Below are 21,602 nucleotides of genomic sequence, written 5' to 3' on the forward strand. Positions count from 1 at the left end.
AAGTCTGTCTTTTTATGCTGTCCTAACCATGAAAGGATTACAGGAAACGCTAACCCCCTAGAAGATGCATTTAAAAATTTGGAACAAGTGCTGGTTACCATATGAATTCGAAGTACAAGAACAGTATGACGCATTTGACCTAAGTAAATCTAGTTGACCAAAATGGAGTAAACATTTTGAACGAACAGGTTTCACTTGAACGGAACCCTAGCTGAAATCATTTAATTCATTTCATTGCAGATGCTCTGTTAACATTTCAACTCTTGAATTTACTTATGTTCTTAAATGAATAAACTATAAGAAACAGGAGCAGGAGTAGGCCACATGGCCCCTCGAGCCTGCTCCGCCATTCAATCAGATCATGGCTGACCTTCGACTCAACTCCACTTTCCTGACCGATCCCCATATCCCTTTATTCCCCTGGAGTCCAAAAATCCATTAATCTCCGCCTTGAATATACTCAATGACTCAGCATCCACAGCCCTCTGGGGTAGAGAATTCCAAAGATTCACAATCCTCTGAGTGAAGAAATTCCCCCTCATCTCAGTCTTAAATCGACTGACCCCTTATCCTGCAACTATGCCCTCTAGTTCTAGAGCCTCCAGCCAAAGGAAACAACCTCTCAGCACCTACCCTGTCGCGCCCCCTCATAATCTTATATGTTTTAATTAGGACACCTCTCATTCTTCTAAATTCCAGAGTATAGGCCCATTCTACTCAACCTTGCCTCATAGGACAACCCTCTCATCCCAGGAATTAACCTAGTGAACCTTCGCTGCACTGCCTCGAAGGCAAGTATATCCTTCCTTAGATAAGGAGACCAAAACTGTACGCAGTACTCCAGGTGAGGTCTCACCAAAGCCCTGTACAATTGTAGTAAGACTTCCTTACTTTTGTACTCCAACCCCCTTGCAAAAAAGACCAACATTCCATTTGCTTTCCTAATTGCCTGCTGTACCTGCATACAAACTTTTTGTGTCTCTTGTACCAGGACATCCAAGTCTCTCTGAACACCACATTTAATAGTTTCTTACCCTTTTAAAAACTATTCTCTCTTTCTATTCTTCCTACCAGTGAATAACCTCACATTTCCCCACATTATACTCCATCTGCCACCTTCATGCCCATTCATTTAACCTGACTATATCCTTTTGCAGACTCTGTGTCCTCTTCAAAGCTTAGTTTCCCGGTTAGCTTTGTATTATCAGCAAACTTGGATACATTACACTCCGGTCCTTTCATCTAAGTTATTAATGTAGATTGTAAATAGTTGAGGCCCAAGCACCAATCCTTGCGGTACCCCACTAGTTACAGCCCGCCAGCCTGAAAATGATCCGTTTATTCCTACTCTCTGTTTTCTGTTGGTTAACCAATCCTCTATCCATGCCAATATGTTACCCCCAACCCCATGAGCCCTTATCATGTGTAACAACCTTTTAGGTGGCACCTTATTGAATGCCTTTGAAAATCCAAATAAACAACATCCACTGTTTCCCCTTTATCTACCCTGCCAGCTAAAGCCTCAAAAAAAAACTGTAGTAGATTTGTCAAACACAATTTCACTTTCATAAAACCATGTTTATTCTGCCTAATCATATTATGATTTTCTAAGTGTCCTGTTACCACTTCCTTAATAATGGATTCCATTTATTTTTCCATAGAGTGTAGCGATGCGATACATTGTTAGGACAGTGCCCGGTACCTTAATTAGTAGTTAGCAGCTTTTAGGCATTGCACAAGAACCAACCTTGGACTAATGCAATGCTACATTATGGACAAAACACTCAGTTGCCAGGACTTCAGAACACAATTCCGATGGTGTTTGATATCACGGGAGTGCTTTTTCCACATTGGCAACACAAGCACCTTGGATCACCATAATTTGTGTATTGTTGTACAGTCTTGTTTTAGACACTAAGTAGTAAAATTTTGATCCATTATGTTGTGCATCATTTTAGGTGTGATAGGAGGAGGGTATTATTGATTGTATTGACTGAGAGAACAATATTTGTATGGATTGAGATGTACAACCCAGTTTGTGCTGAGTAAATTACTCCTGTTCAGAGCTCAGGATGAAAATCATTCACTTGCATCAGCCTTTTCGAATGAAGATCTCTTGTTACTCAATTTGAAAAATGTGTGTGAATGAGATTGCATGACTGTGGATTGACTCTTTCATATTTTGTCCTAGTCCTGAATATAATTGGGATAACAGGTGTGCTGTACTGTTGTTACACAGCCTATACATAGTAAGATTCTAGGAAATTGTCCGCTATGTTTGGACTAAGCATCGGCAGTGTACAGATTCAAACTTTCAGACTGCACAGCTGTGAAGTTTTGATAGATTTGTTCTGAAGGTCACTGTTCTTCTGCCAAAAACAGCTAGCATCCCTTTTCAGATTCATCTTTTGTCAACTTTTCATGATTTTGCAAGATCTGATTTCAAACAATTTGTAAATCAGGTGTTTTTAAAAAAATATTACATCCAAATTAATGCTTGCTTTACAGTGCAATGTGGTTTTGAAGAATAAATGTAATGGACAGCACACTGGTTTCAACTAGTAAGATGCAGCTGGATTTAGTTATTAAAAGTGTATAGTTAGAGCTAAATTATTTTGTTCTATTATAAAGTTTAACCTAGCTATTTACAACATTTCCCTATAATACCTTTTTTATAAAAACTTGAAGACTTAGAAAATCATAATATAATTAGGCAGAGTCGACAAGGTTTTATGAAAGGGTAATTTATTGGAGTTTTTTGAGGATGTAACTAGCAGGGTAGATAAAGGGGAATCAGTGGATGTTATATATTTGGATTTTCAAAAGGTGCCATAGAAGAGGTGGTTGCACAAGATTAGGGCTCATTGGATTGGGAGTAATATATTAGCATGGATTGAGGATTGATTGGCGGACAGAAAGCAGAGTAGGAATAAACGGGCTATTTTTGGGTTGGCAAGTTGTAACTAGTGGGGTGGTGCAGGGATTGGTGCTTGCACCTCAGCTATTTACAATCTACATTAATGACTTAGATGAAGGGACCGAGTGTAATGTATCCAAGTTTGCTGAGAATACAAAACTAGGTGGGAAAGTAAGCTGTGAGGAGTACGCAAAGAGACTGCAAAGGGATATAGACAGGTTAAGTGAATGGGCAAGAAGGTGGCAGATGCAGTATAATGTGGGTAAATGTGAGGTTATTCACTTTGGTAGGAAGAATAGAAAAACAGAATATTTTTAAACGGTGAGAAACTACTCTATGTTGGTGTTCAGAGTAATTTGGGTGTCCTTATACAAGAAACACAAAGTTAACGTGCAGGTACAGCAAGCAATTTGGAAGGCCAATGGTATGTTGGCCTTTATTGCAAGGGGGTTGGAGTACAAGAGTAAGGAAGTCTTGCTGCAATTGTACAGGGCTTTGGTGAGACCACACCTAGAGTATTGTGTGCAATTTTGGTCTCCTTACCTAAAGAAGGATATACTTGCCTTGGAGATGCTGCAGTGAAGGTTCACTAGATTGCTACCTGGGATGAGGTGTTGACCTTTGAGGAAAGATTGAGTAGAAAGTGCCTATACTCTGTGGAGTTTAGAAGAATGAGAGGTGATCTCATTGAGACATATAAGATTCTATGAGGGCTTGACAGGGTAGATGCTAAGAGGGTGTTTTCCCTGGCTGGAGAGTCTAGAACTAGGGGACGTAGTCTCAGAATAAGGGGTCGGACATTTAGGACTGAGATGAGAAGGAATTTTGTCACTGAGCGTTGTGAATCTTTGGAATTCTCTACCCCAGTGGGCTCTTATGCTGAGTCGTAGAGTATATTCAAGGCTGAGATAGATAGATTTTTGGACTCTAAGGGAATCAAGAAATATGGGGATCGGGCGGGTAAGTGGAGTTGAGGTAGAAGATCAGCCATGATCTTATTGAATGGCGGAGCAGGCTCGAGGGGCCGTATAGCCTACTCCTGCTCCTATTTCTTATGTTCTTATGTACTTTTTCAAAAATTTGTTTAGTGGACAACTTAAAATTCTCTATATTGTTAATCATGATTTTATTACTATGACTATCTGAACAGTGGAGTGTTGCTGGTTCCCAGCATTCAGTACATTTTGCCATGCTGTGTGAAAGGATTTAAATGCCTGCTATTCTTGCATGACCCTTAAAAAAAAAAATGCATTCTGCGAGGACACTTTAATACTTTGAATCTTACCATCTGTTTTAAATTACAACCTACTAACAATGTCAGAGTAACCCAATCATCACATAATAAATGAATGAGGGGTGAAGCTATAAGCAATCGTGGTTTGGGTATTTTTCTTCATTCATGGGATGTGGACGTCACTGGCAAGGCCGGCATTTATTGCCCATCCCTAATTGCCCTTGAGAAGGTGGTGGTGAGCCGCCTTCTTGCACCACTGCAGTCCGTGTGGTGATGGTTCTCCCAAAGGCTGTTAGGTAGGGAGCTCTAGGACTTTGACTCAGTGACGACAAAGGAACGGCAATATATTTCCAAGTCGGGATGGTGTGTGACTTGGAGGGGAACGTGCAGGTGGTGGTGTTCCCATGTGCCTGCTACTCTTGTCCTTCTAGGTGGTAGAGGTCGCGGCTTGGGAAGCGCTGTCGAAGAAGCCTTGGCGAGTTGCTGCAGTGCATCTTGTAGATGGTGCACACTGCAGCCACAGTGTGCCGGTGGTGGAGGGAGTGAATGTTTCGAGTGGTGGATGGGTGCCAATCAACCGGGCTGCTTTGTCCTGGATGGTGTCGAGCTTCAGGTGTGTTGTTGGAGCTGCACTCATCCAGGCAAGTGGAGAGTATTCTATCACACTCCTGACTTGTGCCTCGCAGATGATGGAAAGGCTTTGGGGAGTCAGGAGGTGAGTCATTCGCTGCAGAATACCCAGCCTCTGACCTGCTCTTGTAGCCACAGTATGTATGTGGCTGGTCCAGTTAAGTTTCTGGTCAATGGTGACCCCCCAGGATGTTGATGGTGGGGGATTCGGTGATGGTGATGCCGTTGAATGTCACGGGGAGGTGGTTAGACTCTCCCTTGTTGGAGATGGTCATTGCCTGCCACTTAAGTGGCAAGTAACATTCACGCCACATATTAGCCCAAGCCTGGTTGTTGTCCAGGTCCTGCTGCATGTGGGCACAGACTGCTTCATTATCTGAGGGGTTGCGAATGGAAGTGTACACTGCAATCATCAGTGAACATCCCCACTTTTGACCTTTATGATGGAGGGAAGTTCATTGATGAAGCAACTGAAGATGGTTGGGCGTAGGACTGAAGTGGATATCCATTTAAATTATTTTTGAAAGCAATTGTTGCTGTTTGAATACTGACATCTCGTAGGATGATTGATTTGATCAAAGAATTATGCAACTCCATTTTATTTGGCTTTTATTTAGAATTACAAAACTTAAATGTCAAGTACTACTGAATTCCCTATTGACTTAACACATCAGTTTTGAAGCAGTTACATTTATAATAGCATTGGTGAGTTTTTTTTATATTGGTAAAGTTAACTATCCCAGAACAGAAAACTTTAATCTAAATATCCAGAAGCTCTATCCGTATGCTCAATAATCTGTTTTCTGTATCTTATTTGTTGATGCTTGTTCCTTATAGAACCATGAGCAGACTCACCCAGTTGGAGAGATTAGATTTGGGAAGTAATGAGTTCACAGAAGTGGTAAGTAGTTCTAGAAAACCTCAACCAATGCACTTTTGCTATTTCTAAAGCAGTTGGCTCTTATTTTTTGGTAGTCTATGTGGTGTCTCCAAGATCATAATAGTATGATTGATTAGAATTATTGAAAGTTTTACAAAAAAAATAAATAAATTCTACTTTTGAAATTTTTGCAAACGAAAGTTAGGACCATGATCTTGTTCGGAAAAGAGTCGGTGATCAGGGTTTACAAGGCTGAGAAGATTGGCAGCACAGTGCTTTTATAACCAAACTTTTGGCCATGGTATATGCGGTTGCCACCTTTCCCCTCCATTGAAAATCTTCTGTTTAGGGTTCTCATGAAGTATGTGCAGATTTGTATTTTTAAAAAATCAATTTTGGTTTAAAGGCATTCAAGCCAAATGACCTTGTTTTTTGTTAATGTATGTAACCTGTTTTATGTTAATTGCAAAAAAAACATTATCTCAACTTGATTTGCAACTTAGTATTTTCCAACCTTTTTTCAACCACAGAAGTTCTTTCTAGGTAGATAGATTTAGGTGCAATCTATAATCAAATGTTTTAGAAAAATAAACTACTGACTTTCTGTTTAAAAATCATTGCGTGTGTGTGTATATGTGTAATTTTTAAAAAAATGTCTGTTTTGATATGCTGTTTCCCTTTAGCCTGAAGTATTGGAACAACTGACTGGACTAAAGGAGTTTTGGATGGATGGCAATAGACTTGCAGTGCTCCCTGGGGTATGTGTGTAGTGCTGTAGTACTAATTGATATTGCACCAATGTATCAACTTAACCATTATCAGGACATGAGCATTATATAAATGTAATTAGATGAGGCTAAATTGGCAGCCTATTAAAACTATGGCTTTGACCACAAGCATTGGATCCATACTGAAGAATAATTCCTTAAACACTTCTAATTCAGGTTGGCAGTGATTAAAAATGAATGTGTGGTGCAAGGTGAGGTTGTGAAATAAAACCATTGTACTGACCACTTTCTATTTCATTCAGCAGTTTTAAGGAACCATATTTTTCTACCTGGAAAACTATGGTTGATCAATGATTCTCAGATCTACTTGAATACCTTTTAAATTAAAATTAGTGAGCTCTGTCATATGACCACAGTTTGCATGCACTGGGGGATGCAGCGTCCCCTAGCAGCTCTGTTGGTCATCTCGTACACACCCTTTTCACATGGTTATAAAAGGATGCAGAGTACATGTTGCTCACAAAGTAACCTCGGTAGCTGTCGTCTTCACAGCAGTCGGGGTTGTGGGGGGGGGGGGGGGAAGAAGAAGAGTGGAAATACACAAGTATCTGGGAAAGCTGGTGAACCTATAAAAGTAGCCTGAAATGGCTAGCATGAATGTTGAGGCAAATTAAAACAGAAAATGCTGGAAATACTCAGGTCAGGCAGCATCTGTGTAGATAGAATAAGAGTTAACGTTTCAGGTCAGAACTCAAAGAAGTTGATTTAACAGTTTTTAAGCAAGTACAGAGCCAGGCGGAGAGGGGAGGAAAGAACCAGGCAAAGGTGGTGCGGTGCAAGGTGAGCTGAAAAGGCTAGCATGAATGCTGAGGGATGCTGCATTCCTGAAAATGCATCTGTGCAAGCAAAGTATATTCATGTTGCAATGACATAGTGTACCAATTTTAACTTGAATTGTTTTTCTCTGAAATTACTTGCTATAGGATTGGTTCACTGGAGTGGTCAAAATTGTGGTCTATTTGGGTTTCAGTATGACCTCTTATCATTGCAGTGGACCACTTAGCTTTCAGTGGGAGGTTTAAGTACCATTGTTAGTGAGCCTAAGGAAGAAAATGTCATGTCTTCAGACAATGAAGCTTCTGAAAAAGTATTTGTGGTGTCCTCTTTTGATACTGTACCATCTCAATGTGGTGGTTTCATAAGAGTAGCACAGAAGTTGTGGGGAACTCATTCATGAAGTTGTGTTTCAGATATCAAGTATATTAAAAATGGCCAAAATAACTTTCAATTATCTTACATGCAAGCTAAAAGAAATGCAGCATTTGTAATTCAGTAATTCCAAACAAAAGTCTGCTAATCTTTCCTATTCCTATTCCAATTTCTGAGGTTGTTTACCAATCTTAGCTCATTTATGGTTATTCATTTAGCTTCAACACACTCTCTAGTTTAATTTGCACCAAAGTTAACCACGTTCTGTATATTTAATCATCATTTTAGAGTTTTTTTTTAAGAAAAGTGTCTTGTATGTGAGTGGCACAATGGAGACCATTTTTCTAAAGTATATAAAACAAAAGCAAAATACTGCAGCTGCTGGAAATCTGAAATAAAAACAGAAAATGCTGGAAATACTCAACAGGCCAGGCAACATCTGTAGAGAGAGAAATAGAGTTAATGTTTCAGGTCGATGACCTTTCATCAGAACATGAAAGGTAATCAACCTGAAACATTAACTCTGTTTCTCTTTCCACAGATGCTGCCTGACCTGAGTGTTTCCAGCATTTTCTGTTTTTATTTCTAAAGTATATGTCTTTTTTTAAAAAAAATCTTGAGCAATTTTTACTTTTACAGTAGATACTGGGAGAGTTTTAGAATTATTTGGGTTCTAATGTTAAACCGTAGTGGATGGAAAATCTAGTACATAGCAGCAAGTTTTCTTGACTATTTTAATGACACTATTCCTGGAGCCCTACCCTACCAGATGTCTAGACTGGGACCAATTCTCTTTCACCGGCTGTGTTTTAAAAAAAAAATGTTTGAGAATGCTGCCCGTCTGCTTGAGTCCTATTGCTCCTTAAGGGATACCCTATCAGTTTCTTGATTCAGTAGCAGATGCATGTGTGAAGGGTCTTTGCCTTTTACCTGAATGTGGAGGAAACTGGTCTTATAGTTGGGAGGCCTGGTGTACTTGCTAACACAATTCAGAGTCTAATTTTAAACAGTGCTCCTGATAAAACTAAATTGTGGGGGATGAAGAAATGAAGGGGAAAGCTTTCAGGAGCATTAGGGCTCTGGTGGTCTGATAGCTAACCGGAATGTCGGATCTTTGATAAATTTAGAGTTTTGGTTGGTGTCCGACTGTAATTTTTTTCTTTCCATTTTTCTGCATGCCTTTCCTGAAGGTATTGACTCCTTGCTATGGTATGGTTCCATGGGCATCAGTTGCCCTCCCGTACATCCCCCAAAAACTCATTGTTCATGTGTGAGTGTCAGTAAGCTATTTTACTCTGGGGACCATCACAGCTGAGCATGATCTTGTCTTCATCTGATGCCCACACATGTACAATTTCAGCAAGGTTTGCACTTTTTAAACCCCCTCCTCGAACCAAGGGGCTTTAAGGGCAATTTTTGACTCTGCTAACTCAGTCCAAACTGTTGTTTGAACCTGGGGCTTTCCTAGACTGTTTGGCTCAGCTACTTACCGTAAACAGCTGAACCATCGAGGGAGCACTTAATCTGCATTATCCTGTAGGTGATTTAGATGTGACTGAATATTAAATGTCGATGTTTTTTTTTTGTCTTTGCAGTTTATTGGCAAATTAAAGCAATTGACCTACTTGGATGTTTCCAAAAACAACGTGGAAATGGTTGATGATGCCATATCGGGTTGTGAGAATCTTCAGGACTTGCTGCTGTCTAGCAATGTGCTCCAACAGCTACCTGAATCCATTGGTTTGTTACTTTAAGTGAATAGTGCATGCTTGAATATTTGAAGAAGGAAGTATTCTATATCTGAAAGTAATAGTTTTAGCAATGTTTTTACTGGAATATTTCGTGTCTGACTTAGTTTTATCGGTGTTTCAATTTGTGATCCACTAGGGTATGTTTAAAACAACGAATTTGGTGAATGAAGAAGATTTGAGTTGTAAACATCAAATTATTCTAGATTTAGAACCTTCCTGTACTCTTAATAGATACATTACATTTGTCTAAGATCAGAATATGGCTGTTCATGACAGAACTGTAGGATAATTTGGAAACTATTAGTTTTATAAAATTAATGTCAGCTGTTTTAGAATTTTAATGTCACGGGATTTGACATGTCAAATTCTTTTTTTTGATGCCCAAGACGATTGTTTATTGTTTAGCGTACCTCATTGAATAAATTGGAACAAGTACATCATTATAAAATGCTTCAGGTTCAAATTATGGTACATACCAATAAATTATGGTAAAACTTGCTGTAACTCCCATATTACTAATTCAGCTAATAAAGCCCATTTCAGGGTATTTTGTTTTGTAAAGCTGAGTGCCCAAGTTGTTTGCTTTTTATTGCTAATTTATCATTCTGGCTAGTGCTGATTGTAATTTTTTCCTAGCGCTTACGAGTCATAACTTGCAGTAGCATGACTAGTTTTATTTTAATCTACATTTGTTGCCTTCCAAAAACTATCTACCTACAAAATCCAATATGCTGCCCTGATGCCTCAGCAACTTTCCCCAATGAATAGCTGATCTGAATCCATGTTAATTTGAGGCAGGGCAGTGGTAGGGGTTGTAGAATTGTCCTTAGCATTCCTGAGTTAGGGAGGGAAAAATCAGCCATTCCTGATGGTTATCTGGCTGCTGGGAGTACATGTGAGAACAAGTTTGGACTCGGCTGTGATTTTCCATTTGCCTCCCTGTACTCGTCGTTATAATGAATAGTGGCTGAGGTACTGGAGGGAGCCCAGAACCTGTGAAACTGCACCCCAAAAAAAGTTTCAACCTTGAGAGGAGTGAATAAATTTGGTGAGAAAACTAAATGCAAAAGCAAAATCCAGTTGATGAGGAAAACACCCACAAGTTCTGCTGTCTGATTGATTGTTTAACTTTTTATTTGCAAGTAAATCATACAATCTGGTATTAGCCCACAGCTCTTGCAGAACCAAATTGAGAAATATAAATAGTATAAATTGTAGTGTTTCAAAGAGAAAAATCCTTGATGACAGAAATTAAGAGAAACTTAGAATGGTTAATAAAATGAAACTAGTTGAGATTGAGACTTTCTCACTATCTTTTAATCTATGTTTACATTCATTCTAGACTACCTCCCCTCTTGAGCCATAAAGACAGGAAATCCCAAAGCAACTCCATAGTAACCAATGTGTTTTTCTGTAGTGGTCACATCTTGAAATAATAAAACCTACAGTATTGGGGGTTGGAGAGGAGAAAAGGATGTTGTTTTTTTCCTTCAGTGAAAACTTCAACTTTAAATATTGTAATTTATCTTGCTGTTTTTCCCCCCAACCCAAGTCCTTAAGGACTGTACAGTAAGTCTAAATTGGTGGATTTATGGGTGCATTTAAGCCTTAGTGATTGATCCCTTAAGTACTTGAAAGCAATTGCTGAAAACTTTGCCAGACTTTGTGACAGGTAAAATCTTAGGATGTATCGTCAGAAGAGAAAATACAGACTGAGGAAGTAATATTAACCCATGATTAAGTGATGAGGCCACAGTGGGATATTGCAGCCTCTTGTGACCTTTTTACCTCTAATATTAAGGGATTGGGCAATGAAGAAAGTACAAGAATGAAGATTAAAGTGGGCCTGACTGTTGGGCTGTGAGGAAAGCGTAGTAGCTTAATTTCAGTTTGTGGGACAGGAGACAAGAATGAAAGAGATCTATCATAGAGCATGAGGAAAACATAATAGGAAATCATAAGCTGAATATGATTGAATTGATGAGCAAACTACATGGCATTTATGTATTCCTGGTCTTGCATTCAACAGAATAAGTCTCCTTTTTTGGCAAGCTAATTATGTTGTTAGAGTTGTCAATAGAATTTGAACAAATTGTAGCTTTTGAACTGAAATTCTTATGGGAGCTAATATGTAACTATTTCTTGTTTAATTGTTCATTACTTTGTTGTAGGCTCTCTTAAGAAACTAACTGCTCTCAAAGTGGATGAAAACCAACTGATAAGCTTACCAGACTCAGTAGGAGGGTAGGTATTTCAGATTGGTAAAATATCTACCCTGTAGTGCAAATGCATTATTGTAAACAGACGCCATCGCCTTACCTACAGATGATTTTGCTTACTTCTTAGCTTGTTATAGGAGTCCTTGTCAAAGGAGTCCTGTGTCAGTAACATATCTCTTCTATGGTTTTGCCCATATGAAATGTTCTTCGAAAGAAGTATGAAAAACAACATTTTCTTGGTTATGTGCAATAATTTATTTACCTGTGTTTATGTAGGCTTTCATGTTTAGAAGAATTTGATTTCAGTTTTAATGAAATTGAAGTTCTGCCTCCTACAATTGGGCAGCTACAAAATCAAAGAACATTTGCCGCAGATCATAACTTCATAACAGAACTTCCTTCAGAGGTAACTTTTTAAAACAAGCAACTTTAATTCTTACTTTATGAATAAAACTTGAAAATTTCAGTCATATTTTATTGACTTCTGCTTTCAGTCTTTTCATTTATATTTTCTTAGGTTCGTTCAGAATGTATTTTGTGTGAATTGTCAGTTTAATAGAAATTAAAATTGGCCGACATAATTTACCTACTTGAATGGCAATTCTTTGAGACATCTCAGCATGATAAAATGCTATATTAGTGCAAGTATTTATTTATAATGCAGTAGTCTGCATTCATTGCTCAGATATTGTATTACAAAGCATTTGTCTTAGATTCTACAATTCAAACATTTACATAATAAATATTGATTTTAGGAGTTTGCTGGATCCTATTTCTGACAATACCCGACATGTTTAAATAGCCCACTTTAAAAATACTTGATCCCTAATTGCTGGGGTTAGATGAAAATGGAATTAGAGTTTTATAAAGTTTAATGGGGAAATTGAGTTGAGGTACAGATCAGCCATGATCTAATTGAATGGCAGAACAAGATTGAGGGGTTGAATGGCCTACTCCTGTTCCTATGTTCCTAACCTATTGTGATATGGTATAAATAGCAAGTTTTTATTTTACTCTGCAACGTGTTGTACAGAGAGGGCTAATTAAACTAGATTTGACAAGGAAGTTGTTTGTGCCATCCCAGCACCGTGAGAACCTTCACCACACAGACTGCAGCGGTTCAAGAAGGCGGCTCAAAGGCAATTAGGGATAGGCAATAAATGCTGGCTTTGCCAGAGACGCCCACATCCCATGAACGAATTTTTAAAAAGTCATTAATGTTTTGTGTAGAGTCTACAGAAGTACCAAATGTTTACAAATGCATAAAATTCAGGTTGAGGATATATGTTGCTCAGTTTGTCCCTAACATCACATTGTGCCCATTCTGCATCTTTGGTCAGTGTATGAACTGCTGCTGTAAAATTCTGCATTCTATAATTTTCCCCAATGAATAGGATCCATATCGATTTTACAATTCTCACTTCAAAATACTGAAACCCTGTAGTAACTATTGATATAACATATTTAACATTGCTGCTGCTCTTTTCCAGCACCCAACACTGGAACTTTTTGCCTTCATACTGCCTATACACATTTAAAAACCCAAGTTTGGTCTCCTGATTTACCTTGTCTTCTACTGTTCTCAACCTTAATGGTTTCCTTTGCTGTGGGTTTGGGCCTGTTACCTAGGCTTCTTGATAACTGCATGTATCTATATAGCATCTTTAATGTAGAAGGCATCCCAAGATAATTTTAACAAGCAGTGCTATTTTTAAAGCCTGTTCACAAACAAATTTTCATTTAGCTCTACTACATACGCTATGTTGCACACTAAAATTAGATGTTTTATAAATTGTTTAGAAAAATAAAAACATTTTTACACCTGAAACAAACAGATGGAATTTGAAAATGTTTATATTCATACTTCAACACGTTCGACCTAAAATTTGTAACAGCCTCTGCTTTCACTGCCACCCTGGGTAGGACATTTCACATGTTCACAATCATCTGTGAAGAAGTTATATCAATAGTTACTACAGGGTTTCAGTATTTTGAAGTGAGAATTGTAAAATCGATATGGATCCTATTCATTGGGGAAAATTATAGAATGCAGAATTTTACAGCTGAGGGAGGATCTGATAGCTAGTACATTATTATCTTGCTCATCAGTAAAAATGTCTTCACTGAGGTATCATTACCACTCATTAGAGTTATAGAAATATTAAAAATTTAATTTTGTTCTATATTTAGAGAGCGCTGATACTGTCATGCCTTGTAGGTAATTTGAGATGCCTGTCCTTTCCAGAATTGATTTTTATTTCTTGGAAACCCCATCTAAGCAGCTTAGTTTGGTCTAACATGACACGGTGAATTTCCCTCTGCGTTAGTCGAGCTTTAACTGCACAATGATTAAATAAAGACAAGACGGTGTGATTTATTGGAGTTCAGCCAGTGTTACGGAATTAATTCTACTGCTTTGGTTCTGTACCTCACCTGAGCTGTTTACGTTCTGCTAAAAGGAGCTCTGACATTGTAGTATCAGTAACATGTTTGCTGTACGGCTTCAGTGCCTGCAATACTGTCCTCTTTATTATCATTTAATCTTCATGCTGTCTCTGTAATATTCTGCCACATAATAGTTGAAACAAAAATTCTCCTGCAATTTACGACCTCATCTGAACCGCCAAGTTACTGCCTTGTAACAATACCATTCTGTGTCCTTGTGTTGGTTTAATACAAGTGCTTTAATTTATAGTGTTCTGATGTGAATAAATGTCTCAAATTGTAACAATTTGATTTACCTCAGATTGGTAACTGGAAGAATGTGACTGTACTGTTCCTACATTCCAACAAATTGGAGTACTTACCTGAGGAAATGGGAGAGATGCAGAAACTGAAAGTTATTAATCTCAGTGACAACCGGTTGGTATTTCAGATTTAATTAATCCTAGACAGAAATGCGGATGTTTTCCTACCTCCCTACTGTGGTTCAAAGAAAATGTAATGAAACTTTATACGATTCACTGTTTTTTGCATGTGTGTAATTTACTTTTCAGTGTATACATGTGCTCAAATTAAGCTTTCCTTTGATTTTTTTTCAATGAATGTAATGGAATGATGGAATAAATGTACCACACTCTGAGATGTTGCAGCAGTTACCGAGCAGGTTATATTTGGATATTTCCCTTCGTATTACATGCAAGAAGCTATACATGTTTTGCATACTCCAAGATTTTTGACCTCCTCAGATTCTCATTAAAGTTAATTGTGTGCTTGTCACTTAAATATGTCATCATCTTGTTGATGGAAAAAAATAATTTTTGTTTTGAAATTATGATGCTTTAAAGTATATGATAGGTTGAGCTGTGTGTAATCTTTCCATGGAGTAGCAGATGGTAGGAACACAAAGCAGGAAATGTAAAGAGACTACCTGACCCATCAAGCCCATTCCTTCAGACCTTGTATGGAACAAATTACCACTGTAGATTAATTTTAAAATTTATCTAAGTTGGCACAAGTGTTAACAGAAAGAAGCAGGCCTAGTTCTGCCACTTCATGAAGTCAGCCAGATGTATAAATGTGATTGAAAAAAAACTGTAGCCTTGCTCTTGAATAAAATTGTTTGGGAAACATCAAGTATGATTGTGATAGCAAGGTAGTTATTTTAGCAAAGCATTCGATACCCAGAAACATTTAGGCAGTGGTTGGTGGAAGGTAATGCTCCAATAGTCCTCGTGCTCAGAGGAAAGTGCCAGATAAGAAAGAGAATGAACTGCTTATTTTTCTTTCATCTTTAATACCTTATTCCTTTACTGCATATCAAAGCAAAGAATTTATTCATTTTGATAGATTAATAAAGTCAATCGCTCACTTCATTCTCCACGCTTCCTGCCAGCTAGTGCTACAATTGCTAATCTGCCAACTCGCCACTCCCCTACAAACAGTTAATGCTTCAGTGCTTTTAAAAGCACAGTGATATTACATTGATATTTGTTACTGATGGCTGAGTGAAAGACTGAAGCCTTGCTGTTTTGCACTGGGTACATAGGAGAATGGTAATGAAAATCAATTATCCCAGCATAAGCTCAGTAACTGATGATTTGGCAAGAAGGCTGCAAAAGATTAATCTGACTGACCACCATGATGGTCACATGAATACTTACATCATTTGTTCAGTGGGAGAAGGGGAGTACTTGTGAGAGACCCCTGCCACGACCTAAATAGCTTACTGATTAAGTTATTACAGAACAAAATTGCAGAACTACAAGCTAAAATGTTCTAATGCTAACTGCACCAGACGGGTTGTTAAATTTTGGGCGCCTCTTCAAGGTTTACCCTGCCCTCCGTATCCCAAAACAATGGCTATTATTTGTTTACATCCTGAATCCAAGGGTCTGGATTATAACAAAAGAACTTTTGCTGTTATATGTATGTAACATGTTCTAGTCACTGTGCCACATTACTTACTCTGATCAATGCAAAGCCATCCTGTTATTCTTGGGAATGATTCCTTTAAAGTTCCTAAATGTTGTAACACTGCTCCATCTGTTGTTCAGTTTCACAACCAGAAGTGCCTTGTAACCTTTGTGTAATCTGTCACTTCTGTATGTTTTTGTTGGAGTGTTTTATTACTGGCCGTCTTGTCAGAACTGTGTCTGTGAATTGATTTAATAACTGCTTGGTTTTATGCACCACCCACAAAAAAAATTGATGCCTTTGCAAGTTTCAGGATGCTATTATCTCAAACATTTGATTCAGTGTATAATTTACCTTGTGAATTAAATTACAGTTTTCCTGTTAACTGGCGTACCTTAATTATATTTCCTTAGATTAAAGAATCTGCCCTTTAGTTTCACGAAACTGCATGAGCTAACAGCGATGTGGCTGTCTGAAAATCAGGTGAGTCAATACACTGTATTTTTTCAAAATACACCCGTGGAAAATTAGAGAAGTACTGCAAGTTATTTTCAGAAAGTTTTCAGAGAAAGACAGGTCAGTGGATTTACATGTAAAAATAGATGTGACCCACTTCCCTATAAACATTCTAGCAGTTTTCGGGTTTCTACAGAAAGTTGTCTCATTATATTTTAGAACATCAGGATCTAATAATATTTTTGTTCATAATGACTGGTATTGTCAGGATTTGCTCCAGAATAATTTAAAATATAGGTAGTCTTCATTATTTTCCCGCTGGGTTTTATATTCTGACTACTGTCATGCTTTTCAACCAAACCCTCTAATTAATAATCAGGATGGCACCTGAACTAGCAGTTCCCTACTGAGTTCCTCTTGAGGTTCTCAACCCTCCTGGAATGACCTATCCTGAGGACTGCCTCCAGCAGCCAGGGAGATCAGCAATTTAAATTTCACACTGCAAGGGCACCCATATGAACAACAGGCACATTGAGGTACTGTAAATAATTACTGACCGTTTACCTGGGGTTGGGACTCAGAACGAGGTTAAACTGCATTAATTTTAAACAGAATCATTTCCCGCTCAGAGCCGGCACCCGCAGAGAATCACGACCAGGGAGGGGAGGAGCTGGAATCAGGGGGCTCGAGTGTGTGGGGGAGGAGAGGGAGACTAATGGGGAACGTGGAATCGGGGAGAGATGGTGACTGGGGAATGGGGTGGGTGTGGGGCCCAGCATTTCCCGTGGAGTTGGGAGCAGCAAGTTGGTGAGTGGGAAAGGCACAGAGAGGAGCAGCCAGTAAAGGGGTGATGGAACGTGGGGTCATTATTGTGGGTAAACAGTGAAAGATTATTTCCAATGGTGGGTGAATGGGGAACTAGGGAACTGAAACCAAGGATTCTCACTGGAAAAAATACTAAGGGGGAAAAGGAGGAGGAGGGTTGTTGAACTGAGGGCTATTAGTCCGTGGAATCCCTCACCACATGGCTATTAAAGTGGAGACTTAAACTTTATATCAAAGAGAATGGGATAAATATGTGATCAGATGTCACATGATTAGGCATCTCATGGTCAGATGTCATTTGATCAGAATGTCACATGATCAAACCTCAAGTAATGCCTCCAACCAGAGTTGGCAACCCTAGTTCCTCTCCTTTGCAACTCTATCCATTGCCATCCTTTACCCTCACCCCCACCCCCGCAATCTCCTCTCCTCCACTGCTTAAGATTTGCTGACTCTAATAGTGGGTGCATTTTAGCCCAAACTATAATTTTAAGCTGCAAGTGTAAAGCTAATGCAGAGCATGTTGCCCAACCCCTGACCCTGCTTGTTCTGTGTTTTTACTGTGCTCTTGTCTGCTTGTCTGACATCCAATCCTGGATGAGCTGCAATTTCCTCCAGATTAACATTGGGAAGACTGAAGCCAAGGTTTGGCACCCCCTACGAACTCCGTACCCTCGCCATCAGTCATTGTCCGCAGCCTCGGCATCCTTTTTGATCCCGAGCTGAGCTTGCAACTCCATATCTTCTCCATCACAACGACCGCCTCTTCCCACCTCCATAACATTGCCAATTGCCCCCCCCTGCCTCAGCCCATCTGTTGCCGAAGCTCTCATCTCCAGACTAGTCTATTCCTAGGTTCCCGCCTATCTCCCCTTTCCATAAACTTCAGCTCATCCAAAACTCTGCTCCCCGTATCCAAATTCGCACAAAGTCCCATTCGCCCATGACCCCTGTGCTCGCTGTCCTATGTTGGTGCCCGGTCTCCCAATGCCTAAAATTTTAAATTCTCATCCTGGTATTCAAATCCGTTCATGGACTCTCCTTCCTATCTCTGTAACCGTCTCCAATCCCGAAGTCCTGCAAGAACTCTGCATTCCTCCAATTCCTTGGCCTATTTTGTATCACTACGCTTTTTACCCCATCGTTGGTGGCCATGCCTTCAACCATCTAGGCTCTAAGCTCGGGAAATTCCCTCACTAAACCTCTATGCTTCTCCATCTCCCTGTTCTTTAAGACTTTCCTTAAAACCCACCTCTTTGACCAAGCTTTTAGTCTCCTCCTTTAGCTCGGTGTTGATTCTTGTCTGATTACACTTCTATGAAATGTCTTATTATTTTTTTTCTACATTAGAGATGCTGTATAAGTACAGGTTGCTGTTGTAAGCTGGAAACCAGAGTCCACTAAATATCCTGTATAATATCATTTCCAATTAACAATGAAGACTCCACCAAATTTCTTGATGACAAACTGGAGCAGATTTTTACAGGTCACCATTGATAGCTGTTCTACTGTTGAATTGTGGAAAAATTACTCTAAAACTGTTAGTCCGTTTCCCCCGCACCAGCTTACATGTACATTTTTTGGGGGGATGACACCGCAATGGTTATTTCAATATCAGTTAGATTTCATCCATGTTTCTCACAGCATCACATGATGCCATATTTGGTGGCATTCGATTGACCTGTGTTTCCAAGCTACTGATCATTGTTGCAAGAAAGTTCTAGATTTGCAGCCAGTAGATCAGCTGCACCTTGTGAAAACCAGTTCAGATGATTAAGATCCATCCTGAATTGCCCTGAGGTACAATTATATTAAGCTATTTGCTGTGTTTTGTGAAACCAAGCCGACCTGTTGGGTTGTGTTTCCCAATGCTTGTTACATTAGTGGCCTGATCTTTGAAGTGGATAAAGGTAATTTTTTGTTGAACCTTTAGCTTGAAAGCTGCTGTTTTTCCATTTTTAACATTTTTAACTCTTCCATTCGTTACACATTTCTGAACAACCCAGTACTACTTGTACTTCAAGTTAAAAGTGAAATTCTACATTTTGACAACAGGATTCTTTATTAAAGCTCCTTCTATTCTCTTTAACTGGAGTGCATGATTCTACATGCATGGTCACTCACAATGTATAATGAAGATGTATTCTTCGTCTTTGTGTTTCTCCCCTCACTCCCCAAGTCCTAATCCCTCTAACGGCTTATAAAATCTTTAACGGGGTCCTTGGACTATATGTTTTGTGTTGTTGCCCATCTCCTCTCCTAACCCTGAGTTCTACCCATTGCCACCCCCTGTCCCTACTTGTTGTCCTAGTGACACATTCTATAGAATTGGAAGTGAGACTTCCTGACCTTCAGCTGGAATCTAAGGAGATCTGCAAGTCCACCTCCCCACTCCATTCTTGAGCTATTTTATGGAGACTATGACCAACGATTCAAGTGCAGCAATGAGCGTCTGGGTGAGTGGGAGTGGGGAGACTCCTCACAAAAGCAACAAGTGGATGGGGTGGTAAAGAGGAATTCCTCAGGCGGTCACCAGTTGACTTGGTTTTTAAATTAATTTTGTTCATATTTTGTCATGCAACATGCCAACTAACAATAATTGCAATTTTCAATCCATTGTATGACCTCAGTGAACTCGAGGTTCTGGATTGTTGACTTTATGTATTTAGATTGATTGGTGTGAAACAGGCCCCAAGTCTGAAATATGAATGCTTAGAATGTTTCTTGGACTTACTAGTTGCCATCTGATCAGGTTCTGCAAAGATCCCAAAGAACCAATTGTCTTCCAGTTATGTGTCCCAAGCATTAGATGGGTGACTTAACTCCTGACTTCCAAATAGTTTCCCCCATAATAATTATCCTGGAATAAATGCCTGCTGTTCCACATCTGATGACCGATATCTTCTAATTGTCATTGATTTGCAGTTCATTAAGCCTCATGCTTTTCACACCGTACACAATGCACTTACCGGACAGGTCACTCAAACTCATTTGTTTTCAGTTCCTTAATTAAATGGCTCAACAGAAACTCTTGAGTCTGATGTCTGCTCAGCCTCTGTGTTTTAAATGTTTGAAATGCCAATATTAACAAGATTGTTTCTCCTAGCATGGTGAGCACAGCCTCAGCAATAGCTGTCTCATGTTTCAAATTGCACAAGTGTATTGCACAATTTAACGTGCTAAAATGTCCGATTATTATGTCTGTCAACAAGCGCTTTGCTCAGCAGCATTTCAAATATACCAGGTGTTAGTGTTGGAATTAGTAAACTCTATTTTGAAACAGGAAAACTCAGTTTGAACAGTTAAAAGAACTTTCACATAGATCATACTTTTAATGCTTGAGGTATATTCGCCATTCGTGAGATACAATGTTGTAAATACAGCAGTACAGCCATCTTCTTAATTTATCATGTACTTTGGATTGTAATTGTTTTTCAATCGCCCAGATTGCACAATTCTCTTTTTAAATATATAAATCATTTATTATTGGTTAGTGTTCCACAAACTTTCAGATGCAAAGTCGCAAATGCTATCCCTTTTCACAATTTAGTGAAACTTCCAGTGAAAGTTAAGTTTAATCTGTTGGTTGTGGATCAGTTTTGTTCCTTTAGCCATTAAACTTGTTCTAAGATATTTCAGCATTCTTTGAGGTGTCATGTGATGAATCATCGTAATGCTGTGGTAATATTTGCTTGTTGAGCTATCAAGAGACTGACTAACTTTTCTACAACCAAATTAACTGCTTCATTTTATATGACTATCAAAATAAGATTGGTGAGTGGCTTCCAAAGCTCAGTGCTGTGACACTGAGCCAAACAGATCAGGAAGGTCCCAGTTTTTATCCTGGAATTAGTCAGTCTCAGCCAATTAAATATGGTCTGCTATAGAGTCCGTGAGCTAGAAAGGAAAAATTGGCCAGGGTTCCTTTTTCTGATTACTATGCAGTGAGCTCTTCTGGAAATGGACATGTGGCTGCCAGGTAAGGACATGTATGAGCTCAACTATGATGGCCACCTTGCTTGAAGAGTGGCTAATTGTGTGAAGTACCTGAGGACTGTTATCCATGGACTGTTACCTTAGTGTGTGGCTGCTTTCAAGAGAAGAGTATGGTAGGCAAGATGGACAGAAAGGAACTAACATTTAACTTTTCCTTTGCAGTCCAAACCACTTATTCCCCTTCAGAAAGAGGTGGATCCAGATACTCAGAAGCAAGTGCTCACGAACTACATGTTCCCTCAGCAACCCAGGACAGAGGATGGTGGGTTTGTCAAGTTTTCAGCAATCCCTATTAGCAGCACAAATGGTTTCAAGTGTTGTGTTGGACCACTGCTTCTAAAACAAATTTCAAACCTGCTGGGATATGGTTCCACAAGTGTTGGCATCATCTAGTCTCTCTA

The 21,602-nt window shown here is 39.1% G+C and overlaps 1 protein-coding gene across 2 annotated transcripts in view; it reads left to right on the top strand.

Annotated features, from left to right (window-relative positions):
* erbin (erbb2 interacting protein) overlaps positions 1–21,602 on the top strand; it is a 237,857-nt gene that overhangs the window by 161,088 nt on the left and 55,167 nt on the right. For both annotated transcript variants that reach the window (XM_067982614.1, XM_067982615.1), the window contains exons 7-14: positions 5,619–5,682; positions 6,345–6,419; positions 9,194–9,338; positions 11,521–11,593; positions 11,845–11,974; positions 14,315–14,430; positions 16,338–16,407; positions 21,364–21,463. In XM_067982614.1, coding sequence (XP_067838715.1) covers positions 5,619–5,682; positions 6,345–6,419; positions 9,194–9,338; positions 11,521–11,593; positions 11,845–11,974; positions 14,315–14,430; positions 16,338–16,407; positions 21,364–21,463 — 773 coding nt within the window. The remainder of the gene's footprint in view (positions 1–5,618; positions 5,683–6,344; positions 6,420–9,193; positions 9,339–11,520; positions 11,594–11,844; positions 11,975–14,314; positions 14,431–16,337; positions 16,408–21,363; positions 21,464–21,602) is intronic.

Source organism: Heptranchias perlo, chromosome 4, assembly GCF_035084215.1.
Source record: "Heptranchias perlo isolate sHepPer1 chromosome 4, sHepPer1.hap1, whole genome shotgun sequence".
NCBI lineage: Eukaryota > Metazoa > Chordata > Chondrichthyes > Hexanchiformes > Hexanchidae > Heptranchias > Heptranchias perlo.